We start from the raw sequence: 22,241 nt of genomic DNA on the forward strand, positions 1-22,241 counted from the left end.
ACTCAAGTGTCGTCACACATTATAATACAGTTTGGGCATCTACCCTATGCTTCTTCTCAAACAATTAAAAATTCAGACTACACCGAGTCACACATCTGAGTCTTAAGATGATCTTGCACTCGTGAGGATGTTAAAGTAGTTAACTCATGTGACTGTGGAACTTGTTTGAAATGACATGGACTCAACCGGGCATGGTGAGTGTGACACAGGGGACCAAAGAATAGGAGACAGAATAAGAAAAAAAAAAGAGAGATACTGAGTAAGTACCCCAATTTTAAAAACCACATTTTCAGATAACTATAGACAACAGATACCAGAAATATATAGTCTAACATAGACCAGACCTATTTACTGATACCTAGAGAAGCCTTACCTGTGACTGTGTAGTTTTCTCCACTGCCTGAATAGATTAGCATCCCATCCATATATAAAGAGTACTGAGTTATAACACCATTTGCTTTTTTAGGTGGATTCCAGGACAGTACCAAAGAATTGGGAAGAGATTTGGCTGTTGGTGGCTGAACTTCCTGCGGGGCTATGAAAAAAAAAAAAAAGATTTATAGAGTCTAATTTTAGTTTACTTTTCTAATTCCAACTTTTTTCGACCCAAACCAATAAATCATGAAATAAACCTGAGGTCCCATGCATAACAATATTGCTGATTCGTGGGCAGCTTGTCAGTAATTGCTTTAGGAAAAGTACTAAATAACTGTCCTGAATTTATGAGAATTTGCATCAATGATGGATGGGGAATATTACATGAGCTCATTTGACGGATGCTTGAATTACTTCATCAAGGGTATTATTAGCCCATAATCTCCACTTGGGGCTGTGCCTGTTAAAGCAAATTGAACAGATGGAGTCCCTACCCTTGAGGAGCTTTAGATCTAAGGTGGACAATACTGGTGAGGGTGGTTCATAATAGATACAAAAAACCCTACAGGTATCTATAAAAATAACCAGCAAGTAGAGAATGGATTGAATTAATTATATATGGAAACAATATTGTATATAAGGTCTTTAAAAAATAAAGTTCTGTTCATTTTCTGTAATGGTGAATAAATCAGAAGCATAGGAACTAAAAGTTTTAAGATATCAGCCCCAAATTCATCTTTGGTTTGGTATGCTGGCAGTAACTTTAAGAAAAAGCTAGAAGTTGGGAATTCCTTAAATAATGAAGAGGGAATGGTGAACTGGACCAGTAGGAATCCCTCAGGGCTACATCTGTGAAGTAGGTTTGAAGGGTTCCAGGCAAAACCTGGACAGAGAAGGTGATGGGTATAGAGAAAATAAGGAAGCTTGCTCCATACTGAGGCTGGTGGAAGTATTTGTAAAAGGACAAGATGATCCCATGGCTCATGTGCTCCAGAGGAAGCAATGGCACCTCAAGAGAAACAGTGCTTTCCTGTGCAGACTGGACTGAGAGAACCCTGAGAAAACATGGGTGATGGGTTACCAATAGTGTAGTCCAGGTGAGGAGGCTCTGGTTGGGTCAAGTGCAAGGCACAAAGAATAAAAGGTCACCCGAAGGATTTCACAGACCCCTCTCTCCTGTTTCATCATATGGGTCATTGTCTTTCTCTTTTTATGTCTTCTGTGTGAGGAGTACTTGCTAAAGGATTTGCAAGAGGGAAGGGGAAAAGAGGGAGTCAGGAAGGGCGGACGGCTGGATGCTGAGGCAGAGAGACTGGCGGACTCTTCCCCCGAGGATCAAGCTTTTCAATCTCCTAAATAACTTGACAACTAGACAGTAGAAGGAATGTGTAATCCTTCTCATCCAGGAGAGAGAAATATGAAGTAACAATGCTTCAAATGTTTGGAGGGCTGTTATTTCTTGAAGTGATGCGTTCTGATGCTTGAGCAAAGCTTTCACTTTGGAGTGCTAAAATATTTTCTCTTTCTCACTGCCTTCTTAACGTATGCTTTCTGAAACATTAATTTATGCCAACAGTTTGTAAGTTCCAAGTACAACAAAAGTGAGACTTCAGTCAGAAGGAACCGAGCAGTGATTAATAATGCCTCAACCGGCATTTGGAGGCTCCATCATACTGAAATAATTGTTGCCTGTGCTGGTGTTTAGCAGTTCAAAGAGACCATGGAAATCAACCGTTTGATTCTCAATTTCATACTGTGCCGTACAATCAATTCTTTTTAGTCAGACTGTCTCTAGATTTACTTCTGAGCCATAGTAAAATGAGGAAGCTTTCATTAATCTTTCAGATGCTTCATATTAATGACAAGGCTCTTGCATGAACAATGTAACAGCAATTAAAAAGCCCATTAATCTGCATTACAGCTATTAAAGATGCATGTCATTAAAGGGTATGGAGTTTGATTCATTTTCGCACCCCCCCAAAAAATGGAGCAATTATGGCCTGGCAATGCACTTTGTCATCAAATTAGGTTGGGGTTTTCCAGCAAATGGCCTTGCAGCATTTAGCTCTTCTCCTATTTTATTATTCATAACTGAAATGTGGAAGTCAAGACCTTTGAAATTACTTTACCTTCTTGTGGAGTAGAGATGTTCAATGCATGTGAGCTCTCAGTACAGCCAGCCAAAGTGCAAGCAGTTAGGGTTACTGCATAGTTTTTGAAGGGTAGCAAGCCTGTCAATATGCCTATAATAAAAGGGGAAAAAAAGGAGGTTTGCATGTTTACTGTAAGCAGCTATAAAGAGCAGAGTGTGTGTGTGTGTGTGTGTGTGTGTGCACGTGTGAGAGAGAGATGTAGAGACATAGACACATAGGCACAAAAAATATGCCTCTATGATTCATTTTCCTGCCTGTGTGCTGATTACAGAACGGAGCGACTAGTGAAACAAATTGTGAGACGAACTTATTGTTAAAACTACTTGAAACAGCATTTCCCCAAATGTGCTCCTCAGAACATTAGTGCCCTGAGATGTTCCCCTGTAAAAATGGGTTTCCATACATAGTTCGTGAAGCAGAGCACAGAGTATCTGATAGTTAACATGCATATTATCCCATTCTAGGATTCTAGACCTCCTGCAGAATAAAACTATCCAATTTTCTCTAACCCAGCATTTTTCAACCTTATTCAACTACCGTCCTTTTTACATAGCATCTATTAACACACTTTAGGAAATGCTAATCCCAAGAGTGGCTTCATTACTTTAGCGGTAGGATACACGTATACAAACTATTTGTTCATGTTACAACTAACAAATATGCAAATCAACATAGTTGAACAATTAGCAGATTAGATAATTATGCTTTTGTGCTTCTACTTGCAAAATTATTAGTTTATTTAATTAAGACACCTGTCTTAAACAGAAGTGGTGCACACGGAAGTGTTGAATTAACCTGGCTTGGTGGTGAATATATAAGATTTGTTTGGCAATTAAAAGTACCTGTAGAAATGAAAGCACATTTTGTTTACTGATGTTCATAATCAAGGCAGAAGCTCTTTATTTATTTAATCCTGGGAATTAAAGAGGTATCAAAAACATATTTGCGTATTTGCTCACCATCGTTTTTCACTGTGGACATTCTTCAGAGTTGCCTTTAATCCTAACCACCTAGATTGTCATCATTCTTACAAAAAAAGATGGTCCCAGTCATGGTAACCCTTTATTGCATAAACCTTCAATAGCCTAGAGAGTGTATTATTGTTTAAATGTGCCAATACTTTCTGACAGCTTTGTACCATTCAAACATAAAATTTAACAAATATGTTTTCCTATTTCCTCTCCCTGATAGACAATTTTCAAAAATCAAAGGAGCAAAGAGCACGATGAGGCAAAGAACGTAGCATGATCTGCTTTGGCACCTGAGGTCACATGGGAGGTGCCAAAGCAGAATGTGTCCTCAGTCCCCAGTGATGGCTTCAAGTCTTCATTTCAACAGTTCCCCAGGCATTGCCCTGGACCCCTGATCCCCTCTCTGCTACACCTGGCACCATCCTCTTAACTCATGGCCAAAGAACACAGCAAGCCAGTGACCCAACACACATACACATAAGACTCCGTCATGCCAAATTCAGCAGCCCCTAATCTCGAATCCACCTCATGCCCCAACCTTCTGCTCTCCTTCATTCCTGCCACGCACGGTGACTGTCACTTCTTGAAATTCCCAGACCATGACTGGTATTCCAAGTTCATTTTCTTTTAAGAAGTTATTTCTCCTTCCACAAAACATCTTAAGAGAAAGTATACATCACTACCTATGCATCCTCATCATGTGGTGGTGAAGTGGTCAAGAGAACAGACAGAGGCCAGATTGCCTGGGTTCAAATGCCAGTTCTGCTACTGATTTGTTGTATGGCTTTGGGCAAGTTGTTCAGATCTCTGTGACTTAGTTTCCTTATCTATAAATAGGTAATAACAATACCTGTCTTGAAGAAGAGGTCTCAGTTCTCATCTGTGAGATGGGGATGGTACAGTCCTTATCCCATAGTCTTACTATCAAGATTGAGTGAGTTTAGGAGTATAGATTGCTCAACACAGAGCTATGTAAGGAGAGAGCTTTAGCACAGGCTGTGTCAGTTCAAGCTGTTATTATTGCAATCCAATTTCCTGCCTGCGTTGTGCAACGAAATCCTGATTTTTATCTTTTGAAGATCACTAGTAATCTCTATCAGATCAAGTAACTCTCTCTCAAATCTTCATCTTCCCTCTATTACTGGATTTGACTCTCTGAGCTTTCTCTGTGCCATTGAGTTGTTTTCCTCTGCTCCAGAGAGCACCTTTCTTTCCTCAACCTGATTGCCTCAGCTTCCCTTCACAGTCCTTTGAATAGAATAGCTTTTGTTTTATAGGATTGGGTCTTCAAGCTTCTTTCTTATTCTAAACACTTACCTTTGTTAGCTCATCAAGCCCCATCTTTCCTTTGTATCTACAGACTTCACAACTCCCCCCAGCTCTGGTTCTGCATCTCTACATGCAGATCATATATCCCACATGGATGTCCCACTAGCATTTCATCCTCAATATGCTCCAATCCAGACCTGACAGCCTAAACTATTTCATGAGCTTTGTTTTCCCATTTCTTAATATTTCACCATAATCCCCAAAGTCCAGACTCAAATCTAAGGTAGCCTTATGAGATATGTTCTAGCCATTTTATCCTTGAAAATATTTGGTTATTTGTCACGTCTTCTCATTGCCAAGTTTGAATCTACTGTAAGAGTCTAAAATAAAACAACTGGCATGTCTGAATGAGTATAATGCCATAGTAACAAGACATGAAACAGCCCCCAGAAAATGACTTTTAATCCTACAGGAAACAAGAAAAACATGTTGGGATATAAGATTAGCTTCCTTTGTTTATCACTTAAGTTATGTGACATATGTGTAAAGCATTGTGTCTTAGGGATGGTCATGATTTAGTTGGGACAGAGGAATACCATGTCCAAAGAGACACAGTGGTTATACACATACAGGTTGGTGCTCTGAAATCTTTAGTATGCAGATGCCTAATATAACCAGGTAATACTATCATTGAGAAACATTGTGAAAGTAGTTCCATTATTTTACAGTTTTGAAAACTGACCTCACAAAATACCCTACCCTAAGACATTATTCCTTTCCAAATCATGGTGGAAGTACAAGGTCAGAATTATAACTTAGCAAGAAAGGTTTAAACGTAGACTTTAAGAAGGATCATGTCAAAGCATATACAGAATTCACATTCACTAAATGGCCCTTAGTGTTTTATTTAACCTCGCTTGCCTTCACTAAAGGAGTTACTTTGTCTGTATATGCATATTACAAAATTCCTTTGCTAAATTTTCCACCCCTAAACCTTAAGGATCTTAAAAATCAGGGAATACTCTTAAAACTTGCTTTCTTCAGCTTTGTGCTTTGGTAGAGAAGTTGGCCAAATTGTATTTCATAGAAAAATCCTGAGATTCTTAAAGAAAGATGCTGGAGAGAAACTAGATCATCTTTTAGGCCATTCATCAAAGTGTTCACATTTCCCATTTTAAGGCAGGTGAAACAATAATAAACACTGAGAAATGAGAGTGGCAAAATAGAAAAAAAAAAAAAAGAAGAAAAAGAAAGCTGATGTTTTGGTTCTTGCCAACTTCAAATCCCAGGTGGAAAGTTTTGGATGGTTTGTAAATCACACTTTCAAAATATGTGCTGCACTTTCTGAGGCTGAAGTGGTATTTCTTTCCTATTTTCAGTGGGGATCTTGCTCATAATGTTTTGTCTCAAAGATAAAGTTTATCAAAACATTGGAATAATTTTTTTCCCCAAACATAAATCAGTAATATCCACTTCAAAAAGAAGAGTGGTGTAATGATTCAGCATTTTCTATTGTCAGGTTATGGTGAGGGGTTGGGAGGGCTGGTCAACCAAGTCATCGCCCCTAATTCAGAACAAAATCATCCTGTTGTCTGGGACATGTGGTTTACATCTTGTTTCTCAGTACTGAAGAGGGTATGAGAATGGATTGAAGTTGATGGTTACAAGTTCTGCTGTTACCAAAGAAAAGGAGTAAGTATGCTCTCTCCAATTCTAACTCAGATAGCTTTTCTTGGATATATCCATAGAGACCATTGAGTGACTGGCCTAACGGCCGTACTTCAAAATATTACTTAGGTTATACACTCTCTAGGAAAAAAAAAAGTAGTACTACTATGACAATATATCATCATCAAAAAGTATTTATCATTTCTTCTTCTCTATGCTTCTGGGAGAGGTGCGATAGAACACATTTGATCTTTACAAGGTTTCTAATCTAAGAAAATATTAGAGCTCGAAGGTTCCTAATGGTAGTACTACATAGATTAATACATAAAGCAGAATGCTTGCATATATGCAAGCAGACAAGGGCATTTATAAAATCTGGACATCCTAGCCCAGTGTGATAGGAGATCTATGTTTAATTAAAGACCAAGAAAAAGGATAATCATTGAAAGTACTTTTCAGTATTATATTAAAAAGAATACTGAAAAATATATAGCGGGACATATTTGCAAAGGAACCATAGGCAGAAAAATTCGGCATATATTCTGCATCCATAGAAAACCCAATAAGAGTGGGATAATCTCCTTTTATGACACCTGCGGTATTTATAATAAAAGAGCACATCCTGACAGTGAGAAATTTTGAGATTGGCTGGGATATGAGTCTCCTTCTTTGAGAGACATCACAGAAGAGCCTTTTTTTTTTCCTTTGAATTTTAGACTGCCCCTACCTCTAGGCCAGCCAGATGACCTCTCAAATTCCCTTTCAGCCACAAAACTCTGTGAAATCAGAAAATGGTCCTAACCATGTCAGGAAACCTGCCAGTCTCTTTTGATAATGGAAGAGGATGAGCTGAAAAAACATTCAATAAGCATAAAGTAAGCATTATTGATGTCTTAAAAGTGTTAGTATCCCATGAAACACAGGAGTGTTGGTAACCAGATTAAAATCATTGGCACCAGCAGGACCAGATCTCTCACTGCGAAGCGATAATGCATTTTGCATTAATGCTTAACATTGAGAAATCCTGACATGCCACACCAAGGGAGCCTGAAGTAAAGTAAGTTTATTCCCTTCGAATTGCAGTCCTGTGGGCCTTGGTGCATGCAGAAAGCCCAAGCTGAAAGAATAGGGACAGGGACTTCATTTCCGGGAATAAAGCACATCACAGTAGAACATTTAAGCATCCTGGTGTATCTGAATCCAAACTCTGTGCTCTGAGGATTTCCACCTAGCAGAGGGCAATAGCCTTATCCAGGAGAACCTTGAAATTTAAAAGTCCCTCAAAATGATTTGGGGGAGCTCCTTGAATGCAAAGGACATGTCCCTTCACTTCTTTACGTGTCCTATTTTCCAGCAGCTCTTACAATGGTTTACTAAAGTTGGCACTTTGATGCTTGATGGAAAAACGAAGACTTTCCATCTGCTCAGAGCCACTCAGCTGTCCCCCTCCCTATAAGAGACTCCCACTCTTTCGATCCAGTCCAGGGAGTGGGCAAATAACAGATGTTGTTTCTTTTGACCAACGATGATTAGCTCCAACACTTTTCTTTGCTCCAGCCTCAAGTTTCAAAGGAGCCAAAGAGAAATCTCAGTCATTGGAGGCAGCGGCCTACCTAAGAGAAAGTCATTGTGGACCTGACCCCAGCTGTGCAAGCTTTTTTTTTTTTAATTTAAATATTTTATTTATTTATTCATGAGAGAGAGAGAGAGAGAGAGAGAGAGACAGAGACAGGCAGAGGGAGAAGCAGGCTCCATGCAGGGAGCCTGAGGGGGGACTTGATCCTGGGACCCCAGGATCACACCCTGGGCCAATAGCAGGTGCTAAACTGCTGAGCCACCCAGGGATCCCCTGTGCAAGCTTTTGAGCCTCTAACAGAACTCTGTGTGCTGAGAAGCAGGAAGACGATGAAAGAAGAGCCAGCTGTGACGTTGCCATTTCACGATGAACTCGTCTGACTAGATGCAGACAAGTATAAATGCTCTGGTCGGAAACCAGGCCTGAGACACAAAGCAAAATGGCATCATCCTTTTTTGAGGCCAAACATCTTTGGAGGAGGTAAAAAAAAAAAAAAAGCCCATTTCTATTTACATACTTGAGCACACTCCTCCCCCCCCACCCCCAGCTGCCAACCTAGGTGTTTGGCCGGCATCCACTGTAATCTGTTCTCCTTCATTATGTTAATCTGTGGGCGGAAAGATTTCTGTCATCTTCGAATCGCTTGTACAGCAATGGTAAACACCTTGCCCTGTCTGTAATTGGACAGGTGTCTGCATTGATGTCACCCAGCTTTTAATTCAATTAAAGAACTGGCTGCTCTACTCTCATTACCCACTCATTTCTGTTGCACTTTTAGTCTGGCAGGGAGATCTGCACGCAGCAATTGCCTACCCCGAGACCAAAGTCAGTGGTCCCCTCACAAAGATCATGCACAATATTTCAAATGGACTCTAACAATCCAGGAGTATTTTCATGTCAGCGAAGGCATTTGAAATCATACACACACTCCCTCTTGCCCTCACTCTGTTCCCTTCCCTCCCTCCCTCCCTCCCTCCCTCCCTCCCTCCCTCCCTCCCTCTCTCTCCCATTAAATTCTATGTTATCTAAACAGTGTCTTCTCCCTACTAGCCAGTAATTAGGAGCAGTCCAGCAAACAGAAAAGCTGTTTCTAGCTTCTTCTCCCCAGGGCTTCTCTTCATCTCAAGAGAACTCATCAGAGTACAATGCTCTTATTTATTTGCTGGCATTTCACATTTGGATCAAGAAAGTGAGGGTGGGCAAGAGCAAGGCATTTATTAAGAGGGCCATCTGGTAAGGGATACCACACAGGCAGGGCTGCTACTGCTACCTGGAGACATAATGCAAGAACCCACCTTTTAAAACAAAACCAGCCAGAGGAAGGAAAGCAGAAGAGAGGGAGACCGTCCTGGTGTAAGATTCGGCTGCTGTGCCGATAAATTCTAATTTTTAAGTATACATTCCAGAATAAGTTTTGAGCTGCAAACCAACCCAGTGCATGAATTAAAGAGAGTAAATCAATCCAACATGCCATGCTTTCTGCCCACTTAAAGGAACCTCTGAAAATAAATTAAAGTTCTAACACAGACATTTTGACACAGTGACCCCATGAAACTGAATAATGACATTTGTTAAATATGGATGAAAATTTAATGGTCTAACAGAGATCTGGAAACACACCCACGATGCTTCTCCTCTGGTTCTTAATAGCCTGCAAAGGTGGCAATTTGTTGTTGTTGCATTTTCCGGTAATATTTGAAATGAAAATAAGGATCTCTAATAATTGTCAAATGAAAGTCAATTTTCCTATGAACCAAAAAGTGGAACAGTAAACATCCTTACCCCAAACCTAAGGTAATCCCTTAAAAACTGTAAACCATTTTTTTTTTTTACATTTAATTTCTTTCAAATGGCCTTTCTGATCTTGTTTCAAACTTCTAGTCGGGATTAGAAAATCATGTACCTTGGATCAAAAAACTAAACAGATTTTGATGCTTCCAAATAGGAAAGAAATTTTATTCTTTTATTTTCTTTATGAAATATAGGATCTAATCCTAGTCTTTGAGAATGGTTTACACAGGGATTTTAATTGACCTCAAACTGTTACCCAGTTAAGATTCTTCCAGCAGACTTACATCTAGCCTCAAATGTTTAATCAATGCCTTTATGGAAAGAACTATAGGTTCTGTCATTTTCATTTTAATTCCACAATAGGTTTGAAGCCATCCACTCATATTAGCTCTTCATCTGACCTCAGGGGCCAACACTGGGAATTCTTAGGACTCTCCAAGAAAATACTGGACTCAGATAACTAGGGAGGCAGGCAACGAGACAGGGGGAAAAGAAAAGAGAAATGAAAGTCATTGCTTATAGATGGGAGCCCTAGGTCCCCTACTATTATCCCATTGCTCGGACAGGGCTGCTGTAGGGCAGAGTGTAGAAAGGGTAGAAAGGGTTGCTCAAGTCCAACAGCAGAGCTGAGATTAGAACCTATGTCTTCTGCCTCCAAGATTATCCTTCTTGCTATTTGACCAAAACCTTTGTTCTACAAGATTTTAAAAAAGGGTTGAAATAATGTCCCTAAAAAGAACAGCACACTTTTTGTAGCAGATTACTTAAAATTACACCTTAAATTTTGTTAAAAGGTTCAAATGCATTGCTAAATCCTACTGTGTTTAAATAAGAAGTAGCATACTCATCCCCCCAAATGAGCAAGTGTGTATGTCTATAATATTCCCTTTTAAGAACAACTGATTCATAAGATTTCTTGTACGGATGCACGTGTGTACATCTGTGCTTTTGAGTACAACATGAGACATGGAGATACACACACACACACACACACACATAAAAAAGTGATTAGTTCCAAATGCAGTATGAATATAAAATGGTCAGAAGTTAGAAAACAGAAAAATTGGGGGTGACTGTTCTTTTTCTTTATTAAATCTGATCGGTAACCTTGAAGTATTTCTATCAACTACTGTGGTATCATGACATGGCTAGCTGATTATCACCATGCAGCAAAATTTATATGTCGCCATCATTTTTAAGCATGGTACATGTTACCAATAAGAAATCCGCATCCTGCAGTGCAGATTCTTACTTCATAAAAGAAAATGAATAACTTGTAAAAAGGTCTCTTTGAAGATTTCACAATGTGCCAGTAGTTCAGGCACATTATGTATTCAGGAGAGTTAGACAAAGCTATTAACTCATCAACACTGCATTACCTAATGAAATTCTTCTACATTAGCTAAGCAAGAACATTACATCATTTCTATTTTTACTATTTATGTCATAGGCCATATTTTTGTCCTGTGAATTTTTTCAGACCATTTCTTTCAAGATTTGCATTTAAAGAAATAGTTTGTAATAAACTACAAATATGGAACATTAATTTATGAGGTACTATAAAAATGGCAAAGACTTCCTCAAAATCCATCTTTTAAGAATACCATCAAAATGGATTTTTAAAGTTTTAAGAATCCTTTAAGAATACCCTCAAAATGGATTTTGAAGTTTGCCTGTTGTGGCAGAGAACACTAAGTACCCTCTTATTACATATTTTCCTTTCCTTCTAAAGTAAAATACAAAGATAGCTGGACAAGTGGCCATTTTGAATAGGGACAACATTTCTTAACAGCTAACTACTATCCCCATGTGACTATGAACTTAGTTCACAGACTTTTTAAATTCATAGACTTAAATTCATAGTCACATGACTATACCAGTACACACACAAGTATACAGAGTGGAGGAATAATTTCTGAAGTATGTCTTTGAAGTGAATGTGCATATCCTCCTTCCTGCCTGCTGGATGGAAAGCAGACTGGATTGCTGAAGCTCATGCAGCCACCTTGGGCCATGAGGCAGCAGTCCAGTCCCTAGGATGGCATAACAAAAAGATGGAAGTGTATGGGTCCCTGTGAACATCCCTACATTGACTGTGGACACCTATTACCAGAAAAAATAAAAAGTTAATCTTGTCTAAGTCACTGTTATTTGGATCCTTTCAGTGAAATTAAATAAAAATGAAAACTCATCTTTATTATCTTTCCCCATAAAACCTTTGATTTTTAAAAAAATATAATATTCTACTTTAGAGACCACATTGTGACAGATAAAAGCAGCTTCCTTGGTATTTGTAGTTTAGCACAACAAAGAATATTAAGAAAAAACAATAATAAAAGCATATTGTAAAGGTAGGAAATAGTGCTAGCTTAGAATGGAGTAGATAATGCTTTTGTTTTTAATAAATGAATATTTTCTGTTCTGTGTAATTATCAGCATTATAGTAATATAGGCTTCCATTATTTTTAATTGCAAATTATAGCACTTGAGTTCCATTATGAGGTATAAGTTTGGGAACTAATTTTTAAATTCTATTTACTCTACCAACAGTTTTTTTCTCCATCGGGAATATGTATTTTAAGTTCCAAATATATGTTTAACTTGTGATAATTCTGTATATTATTACATAAAATTAGAGAACTACCGCACTGATGAGACTTTAGTAAGAACCACTAGTTCAATACTCCACTCGACAGGATAAAACAACATTAACATTTCATTAACTACAGAAGTGGTAGCAGAAAGTTGCATTTGTTCATTTGTCTAATTCTTCATCAGTTAAGAAAAATGTACTGATCGTCTACCTTGAGCAAGATACCAAGCAAGACTTAAACATAAAATATGATACTTGACCTGGGGAGCTTATTGTCTAATGAAAAAATAACAAAATAACATGTGTGCACAAAGCACATCCATAGGCAGTCTTAACAGTTTTGAAGTAAGAGTTCCTAGCTGAATAGAAAAAGAAACATTGAAGTTTTTTTTCTTTTTAAGATTTAACTAATTAATTAATTGATTGATTAAAGAGACAGAGAGAGTACAAGAGAGCATAAGCAGAGGGAGCAGAAAAGGAAGAAGGAGAAGCAGACTCCCCACTAAGCAGGGAGCTGGATGCGGGGCTCAATCCCAGACCCTGGGATCATGATCTGAGCCGAAGGCAGATGTTTAACCCACTGAGCCACCCAGGTGCCCTGAAGCTTTTATTACAATCATTTCTCTGCAGGTTTCTCAGATTCTCAGATAACTATAATGGTTTATATTATATAAACTTATATATATATATATAACATATACGAATGTGTGCATATACATATACATTCATGCACAACCACAGAAAGAGTAGCATCACCCTTATTGAAGGACCAATGGCTGGGGTTAAGTTCCAAAGTCAGGCATAAGGCAAAATCGCTTATGATTTAAATTCTCCTTGACAGCTCCTTGTATGGTCCATAAAGTACAGTGCATTTGGTTTTGTGTATGCCTCTAACTTTTCATTAATCAAGGATTCCCTAGGGCTCTTGGGTCTTCATTCTTTGTGTAGGGACCCCAACAATGAGTTTTACTTTTTTTGTCAATGATTGGGAAAACCCTAAAATTATTTGCACATTCTTCCCGGATAACAGATACTGGCAATTTCAGGATTGGATAGCATCCTTTGCCTGTGACATTATTTTAAAAGGTTTTGTTTTTCATCTGTAGTGAAATGTTTGTAACTTAAGTACATGTAGACTAGATTCTACTATAAGGTTACAATTATATTTCCTACGCTGACTTGCATTGGGATCTTTTTTTCACTAAACCCCATGGGCATCCTGAAATTTAGAACTTGTTGTTGATCTGTTTTCCTGTTTCTTATATAAATAGTGAGCTCTGTGCCTTTCTACTGGACACCTGGGGATGGTGATAGGGGGTGGCCTTGCTAGAAACTCAGAATTTCACACCATCTCTATATCAACTGAATCAGACTGGATTTTACCAAGATCTCTTGTAATTCTCATTTCTTTTCCTTGGGCAACATTCAGAGGTACTGCCCCTAAGTTTCAGAGGATCAGAGGCCCTCTAACTCTGCCTCTATTTCTCCATTCACCCTCAGCATTATTCTGCCTGCAAAGCTAACACACCTGGTACAAGAGGCAGGAGAAAACAAAGCAGGGATAAATTCAAGCCCAGCAGGTGAAAAATGATATCTTCTCAGCTGACCATTCTCCCTCCTTGTTTCATGTTCCTAAATATATAATCCCCAGACCTTCTTCAAGAGAATCAATTGGAACACTCCAGTTGATGGTAATGCAGATTTACAAAGCCTAGCTCAAGTATACAGACTCTTGTGTAGGAGACCCAAGAATCTGTATCTTATAAGCAACCCAGAAATCACTTTATGACCAAAAGAGTTAAGAATCACTCGTTTTTACTACCAAGATACAGAAGAGAAAGAAAAACGAAAAGCAGATCTTTAGTATGCAACCCAATTTCTTTAAGTAGAAGATTAGAGTCTATTGTATATGAGGACTGAACCAATTTTAGTACAAAAGCTATAATATGAGTTGCATTATAAATTAAAATGTCTTTCATTTATTTTTCTACATAAATTTAGACTCATTTGGGTAATCTGAGAGGTTATCGGTTCTTCTGCTCAACTACAGTGAATAATAAATATAATTAATTATCATTATTTATCATTATAAACAAGGAATATATAACTATTTGGCTTTAGCTCAATGCAACAATGAAACTGAGAAAATATTTTTTGTGTACCAATTATAGCCCTAGCACTATGCCAAATTCTATCCCAATTATGCAGATAAGTTTATATGTTTAATATCTTAAGGGAAAAAAATATTGCATATGTGCAAATTCTTGAATCCACTCATTCTTGACATAATTTCAAATCAAATTGTGAAGTCACTTTCTGAGCAGCCCTTGGTTTGAAGGGAAATGCCAGGACTGTCTCTCTGGGAAGCAACTTCGCATGTTAACAGGGCTGGAGGGAAAATCAGCAAAGGCTACCAGAGTTAATTGGAGCCCTTTGCAACAAGTCTAAAGATACACTGGAGTGATAACTGCAGGGCTTTCTACCCTGAGGCTCCAGCTGAGGAAATGAACTTTCAAGAACTCCCCGCTCTGAACCCTGGCCTTGAGAGGGCACAGAATCCAGACCCTGCAGCCCAAAGGGGCCCATTTGCTCCTGAGCGGGGCTGTTAACCCTTGGACTCTCCACTGCTACTGGGATTTATCTCATTTAATCCACCGGTAGCCAAATTCATGAATGGTAAATACTGTGCCCCACTATTCTATTCTTCCGCTGCTTAGTTAATATTCATTTTTTTCCCTTTTGCTTTCTGCATTTTGTGTGATCATAATTTTCTACTTCCTCCCAATACTCAGGCACTCAATTTTTGTTGTCCCATGATTTTCCTTTGCTAATTTTATCTACTTCATTTTCATATTTTATCATTTTTATATAGATATTTATCCTTTTTTGTCCTACGTTTTCAAGTTTCAGGTGGGAGGTGAAAGTGGCTATAAGCATTTCTGGGTAAAACTGAGACTTGCTCACAGTGTCAAACTGCCTCCCTTCAATCGTGTTTCCCATTGCTGGCTGTACAACAGAATTTTCTGCAGACACTAAAGATATAGATGCCCAGGCTGCATTCTAAACTAAAAAATCAGACACTTTGTAGGTGGAGCCTAGGCATCAGGATTTTGTTAAAGCTCCCTAGGTAGTTCAGTGTGCACTCATGGTTCAGAACCACAGCCTTACAAGAATACCAATGAAATGACCAAAGATTTAGAAATAGCTGGAAGGAGTCCAGGCAAACACAAATGGACTACTAGAGTAAGAGCCCAGGGCAAACTGAACCCACAGCTGGGCACAGAATGCCCACAGCTTCTCAGAACTCCTCATTCACCAAACACTGGGGAGAAAGGTGTTGAGATTCATATATTGCTGTGAGTCTACTGCAAGTTTTACCACAACTGACCTGGCATGATCCCAGTGAAGGTTTTTTATCAACAGAAACCAAATGCCTAGTCAGGTGATTTGAAAATTATTTAATTGTCCTGAGTGAACACTGAAGCTGAAGGTAAATTTAGGGATGGAGCAAATGAACTATGGACGTGGGAGCTGAGGATGCATTTGGCCAACGAGAAGAATATCTGTGACTCAAAAGGAAGAGAGCATAGAACTTCAAGTACATACAGACTATTATGCTCTGGGGGAGACTGAATTCAGGAAACCTGTAAAATTTTTAAATCCTCAGTTTCATGCTATTAATATGATCTAAAAGAACTTGGAGTCCATGACGCCAGAGATGGAAGGTAAGTGGTAAAAGACAGGGATGAAAAACTGAGAATACTGGGAGGTAGGCAGAAATCTAGGTGAATTGGATGAAATGAGGAACAAATGCAAATCATAGAAAAGATTGAAACAGAAAAATTTAAAAATCACCTTAGAAAGTTCAAAGAGCAGAATCAATCATGAAAAATCAGAAAATGAAAAGGGAATGAATTACTAAGTCATACCTAGAATTATAAGAATTAATTCGTTGAACACTCACTATGTGCCTGTTTCTGAGCAAAATATTCCATACAAGGATCCCTGGGTGGCGCAGCGGTTTGGCGCCTGCCTTTGGCCCAGGGCGCGATCCTGGAGACCCGGGATCGAATCCCACATTGGGCTCCCAGTGCATGGAGCCTGCTTCTCCCTCTGCCTGTGTCTCTGCCTCTCTCTCTCTCTCTGTGACTATCATAAAAAAAAAAAAAAAAAAAAAATCAAAATATTCCATACAGACAATTCATTTTTTTTTAATATTCACAATTCCATAACCGGTTTTTACATTCAGTTTATAGGTAAGAACATGGGATTCTTATATAGGGATATGTTTTTCAACGTGCCTGGGATCATCATCAGCTATCATCAGCTAACAAGTGACATAGCTGGAATTTGAACCTTACTGACTTGACTCTGCAAGCTGTGTATTGGACCACAAAAATAGAGCAAACTGGGAAAAAATAGATAATGTTGAAAACTGCTCTTTCTTACCAGAAGAAACAATGATATATACAACAGCAAACTTTCCAAGCCAAGGAAGGACCCAAGTCTGAAGAATAAAAGAGCTTGCTCTATAACAGAAAGAAATACATGAAAAGACACCAACACATTTTATAATAACTTAATTGGTTAAGAACCCTATGTAAACCAATACAGCTAAATTACCTTGTGGATCCAGTATTGACATTGCCTCAAAAAAAAAAAAAATGCCATTTTAACAACCAAAAGTAAACAATAAAATCTCATCAAAGTCACTTCAGAAATGCTAAAAGGGGGATTAATTTAAGGTCAATTACAAAATTGGTTGTGATCTACTTTGCTTATGTTCCTCTCTCAGTACCCTGTTATCTCAACCAAATCGCAAAGCAGCTTCCACTATGCAATCACCACACCCCTCACATCTCCAGCAAATCCAGCTCTCTGGCTTCACTTCCTTACTCCCACCACATTTTCTAGTATTACTTTCTCTTTACCGTTAAATGCTCCATAATCTTTAAGATTACCTCCTACATATGTCTGTGTCTGTGGATTTTCAAACCCCTTGAAAGAAAGCAGTTAAAGAATTCGTAGTCCACACAGGCAAGAATAAAAAAATAAAAGAATAGTTTTTAAAAGTATTAAAAATAACAAAAGTGGAAAGTATGAAATATGATGGTAGAAATAAGGGCAGTTATATAAATTATAAAAATAAATATAAGTTAAACTGCCAATTCAATTTCAAATTGAAGAGAAAACTAAATCAAATGAGATTCTATTTATAGAGATATACCTAAAATGATTTTGAACATTAAAAATATGAATAATGAATGTAAAGTAATAAGAAAAAGGAAAATACACTGAAAAAGCAAGTTTCCAAAAGAGAAATTAATAAAATTACATTAGTAGTTGAGACTTTTCCTTAGTTTCAATACAGATTGGGTATTTAAAAATAAATAATAATTGGTCAATAGTTCTCTAATTTTATTTTCTCATACACATTCACATGATTGATAGGACCTATAGTAATATCCAATAATAAATATATTGTACTGGTTTTCATTCTAGGGGGTTATTTCCCTCCATAGGAATATCCTTCAGAATCTTAGGAGAGGCTAGTATAATTTGTAAAGCCTCTCTGTCCCCTCTTTCTGATATGATTTAACTTCAAATTTAGAATTACTAATTCAGAGAATATGCATTATATATTATCAATAGGGCATATCCAATAAAAACAAATATTAGTCTACCCTGAATGGAGATATTTTCAAATCGCTCATAGAAAATTAACAGAAAAATTTTGAAATACTATGTTAACTACAGAAAACTTTTTTTAATAAAATTAAAATAAAAAGAAAAGAAAAATGAGAAATGAGGGTTGCAACATATAATGCAAACATAAGTATAATATTCTTCATATGTAAAGAGATATTTTAAATCAATGAGAAAAATACGAGTCTTCCAATAGAAAAATTGACAATGAAACTTGCTAGGAATGTCATAAAAGAAATACAAATGACCAGTAAATACTGAAAATACTTAATGTCTCTAGTAATCAAGCCAAATCAAAACCATATTCTGCTATATTTTGAGAAATTACAAAGTTGTTTTTAAACTCTAAAACTTGTTCAGCTGAGATGAAATGAAATGTACCCTCTTGTATTGTGCTTACTCCGGTAAGTATATTTTGTACAGCCTTTTGGCATATAATTTGGTAGTATACAAATCATTATCCTTTGTTGAGAAATTATTATATGTTAAGCATTGTGCCACACACCTTAAAAATACCTGATAGCTAACATTTATACACTGCAATCCATGTATCAAATGCTGTTGTGTGTTCTTTACATATACACAGATTCATTTGATCCTGACAGCTAAGCTACAAAGTAGGTAGTTATTTCATTCCCATTGATTTGTAGGGAATCAGAAACACACAGGTGTTAACTGATTTGTACAAGTTTCCAAAGCTAAAAAGCATTATAGCTAGAATATCATAACACTTAATATTTTTAATATTCTCCCAAGATAAATATTATTATCTCTTTCATAGGTTAAGACATTAAAGAAAGGTCCAAGAGGACACATAAGTTCCCCAAATTCAGGGACGTGAGGTAGCCAAGTTTTGTATCAATGTCTGCTTGACTTCAAAGTCCAAGAGTGTATAATGTTTTAAAAGGCTTTGACTCAGTTGTTCCATTTTGAGATATTCATCTTACCATTATTATTGAGAATTCCTTCAAAGATTTATATAGAGACTTTAAAAAAATCATATTAATTATAAAAGCAAAAGTTGGAAGTCCAGAAAATGATGAGACGCTAAGACAAACCGAGATTTGGACAGAGACAGTAGAAAACAACTGAAGGATTCTGAAGAGAAAGCACGATGTCTGGTTGCTTTCTGGAATGGACTTACAGTGAGGTTAGTGGGAAAGAGGATCACAGTTGTCTAGGTAAGAGATTGGAGTGGTTTGGCTTGACAGTAGATATGGGGAGAGATAGCTGAATTTAACACATAATTTGGAAAATCGGTCAATAAACATGGATATGAGGCATGAAGAGAATGTGAAAAGTTGAACAAAATTCTCAAGCTTGATTAGCTGGATGTCTGCAGGTGTCATTTATTGACACTGGTTATGCAGGAGAACAGGAGTTCAGGTTTGGATATGGTCAGTTCAGATTATGAGATTGGATATGGTCAGAGATTATGAGACGTCTGTTAGAAATGTCCATCTTTCCAAATGCCCATTGAATACAGACATTTGGAGATCTAGGTGGGATGTGGACTGAGGAGTCAGTACCATCTATATGGTATTTGATGCTGGGAATTGATGAGGTTCCTGGAACAAGACTGTAGAAAAACAGAAAGAGAGTGAAAGATTCCAGGTCTAAACTCTGAGGTTCTCCAAAATGTAGAGTCAAGCTTCAGAAAGATAAAGAAAGGAAACCAAATAAAGGGGCTGAGAACTGGGAGGTGAACAGCAGGGTCATTGAAGCAAAGAAATATTTCAAGAAACAATGAATAGTTTACTATGCCTAATGATGTTGAGCAGTCAAGATCAAGACTGTAGTGGTCTTTATATAGGTAAATAGGGAAGTGCCCAGAAGTCCCATAAAGTGAAGAAATGGGAGCAACATCCACAAATATTCTTGCTAGAAGCAAGTTTGGGAAGAGGAGAGAGGGAGCCATAGGTGGAAAGGAATCTAGATAAAAGGAAGGTTTTTAATCATTGGTTCAAGTCTGTTTGTTTATGTTTAACAATGTGAGTGGATAGAGTTTGAATGATCCTGGGAAGAATCCATGTGGGCAGTGGTTATCCCAACTTTGGCATGCATCAGAATCAGATAAGGAGGGCTTATAAAACAAGGATTACAGGGCAGTCTGGGTGGCTCAGTGGTTTAGTGCCTGCCTTCGGCCCAGGGTGTGATCCTGAAGACCTGTGATCAAGTCCCGCATCGGTCTCCCTGCATGGAGCCTGCTTCTCCCTCCTCCTGTGTCTCTGCCTCTCTCTCTCTCTCTCTGTTATAAATAAATAAATCTTTTAAAAAATCTTAAAATAAATAAATAATTAAATAAAACAAGGATTGCTGAGCTCTGCCTCCATAGTTACTGATCCAACATGTGTGGGTGGGCTAGAGAATTTGCATTAACAATGAGGTCTCAGGTGATGCCATTGATGCTGGTCCCAGAGCCATAACTTGTGAACCATTATCATGGAGAGAGAGATTAAAATATGATTGGGAGGGGGGCACCTGGGTAGCTCAGTGGTTGAGCATTTGTCTTTGGCTCAGGTCGTGATCCCAGAGTTCTGGAATTGAGTCCCACATCAGGCTCCTTGCAGGGAGCCTGCTTCTCCCTCTGCCTATGTCTCTGCCCCTTTCTCTGTATCTCTCATGCATAAATAAAGAAAATATTTTAAAAACATATGATCGGGAGGGAGAGAAGCTATCAATCACATCTTTGAAAAGGCAGGAAGAGTCAGAGGTCCAGAGGACTTTTGAAGATTTTATTTTTTATAGAATAATGAAAGCTTTGTACAAACAGGAAGGAAAAGAAAAAAATGTAAAAATTAAAGATAATAATGATGGCAAATACTTCTAATGTGCCAAAAAGAATTTTAAATGTCGTAGCAAGCATTAATGCATTTCACCCCTAATAACAACCTTATCACTCAGAAAAATGCAATTAATATATATGTTTGCTAGTAAGAGAGTGACAGAAATCCTATATGTTGGATTCTGTTTCTTCTCTGGTGTCTAAGATGATCTAATGTGAGACCATCAGCTGAGTGGGAGGAGGAAGGGAGGTTAGCATTTAGATAGTTTGGAAAAATCTAAAATATTTAATGAGGAGGATAGGAGAAGGAGCTTATTATAGAAATACGGTACAGTTGGCATCATTACCGAGTGCCCATTTGAAAATGAGGACTGAGAATTTGTAGTGACAAACTGCTCATTTTTTCCCGGCTCACTTAGCTCTAATGTGCAGCCCGGGCAAAGGCAAACAATGGGCTTAATCGGGTTGGCTTTCATCAGGTGGGTAAAATAGGGAAGAAGGAACTGGAAGATGGGAAATTTTGTTTAATTGGTTATAGATTTGGGTGGTAGTTTCTAAGGAATCTAAAGAAGGATGAAAAGACTAGATGGCGTTGACCAACAGACATCAAAAGGTAATAAAATCCATATAGTTTTTCAAGTTATAAAATTCTTTGACAGGAAAATTTTTTTTCTATCAAATTTGTTGATGCATTTTACTTTTTTTGGTCAAAGGCTTAATAAATCTGACTCTGCATTTAAATGTGCTTTAACATTTCATGAAGCTGAAAACTGCTGTCTTACTACATGTGCACATGTTTGAGTATGGGACACACGTGCAATGTGTATGAGCACATTGTCCTGCAATCGTTCTGCATGGCATGGCGCCCTGTGAGAAATTGATTCACTGGGTTGCCAGTCAAACTGCTGGTGCTCTCATACTCCCCAACCTTGGACATAATTAGGTTTAATCAACAATTTTCCAATAAATAATGGTGCTATGAACTTGGGCTAGTCCCAAAGAGTACATTTTTGCATGGTGAAATGGGTAAGCTGGTCCTGTAGGGTATACCTAGGACTCCGATATGAGGCATATGGGGTGTTTAAGGGCTAGGGCAACCTGTCCCCTTATCTTTTGGGAAAGAGAGGGTCTCAACCTTGTGATAAAGCTCTCCATAAGAGCCCATTAACGTTATAGAATCATCCTCTTCCTCCTAGGCAGATATAAGCTTCCATCTCTTATATCAAGATGGCTCTTGCTGTTTTTAACCAGGCAAAAATATAGGAATAGCTCATTTTTGAAAAAAAAAAAAAAAAAATAAACCCTTAAAGAATGTTTTCATTTAGAATCAAAACAAAAAAAAATATATGAATAC

General features: G+C 37.8%; 1 protein-coding gene across 1 annotated transcript in view; it reads right to left on the reverse strand.

The window, feature by feature from the left end:
* Positions 1-22,241, reverse strand: part of USH2A (usherin) — a 686,658-nt gene that overhangs the window by 377,779 nt on the left and 286,638 nt on the right. The window contains 2 exon segments of the mRNA XM_025420646.3: positions 374-535; positions 2,505-2,618. Coding sequence (XP_025276431.3) covers positions 374-535; positions 2,505-2,618 — 276 coding nt within the window.

This window comes from Canis lupus, chromosome 38 (genome assembly GCF_003254725.2).
Source record: "Canis lupus dingo isolate Sandy chromosome 38, ASM325472v2, whole genome shotgun sequence".
In the NCBI taxonomy this organism is placed as follows: domain Eukaryota; kingdom Metazoa; phylum Chordata; class Mammalia; order Carnivora; family Canidae; genus Canis; species Canis lupus.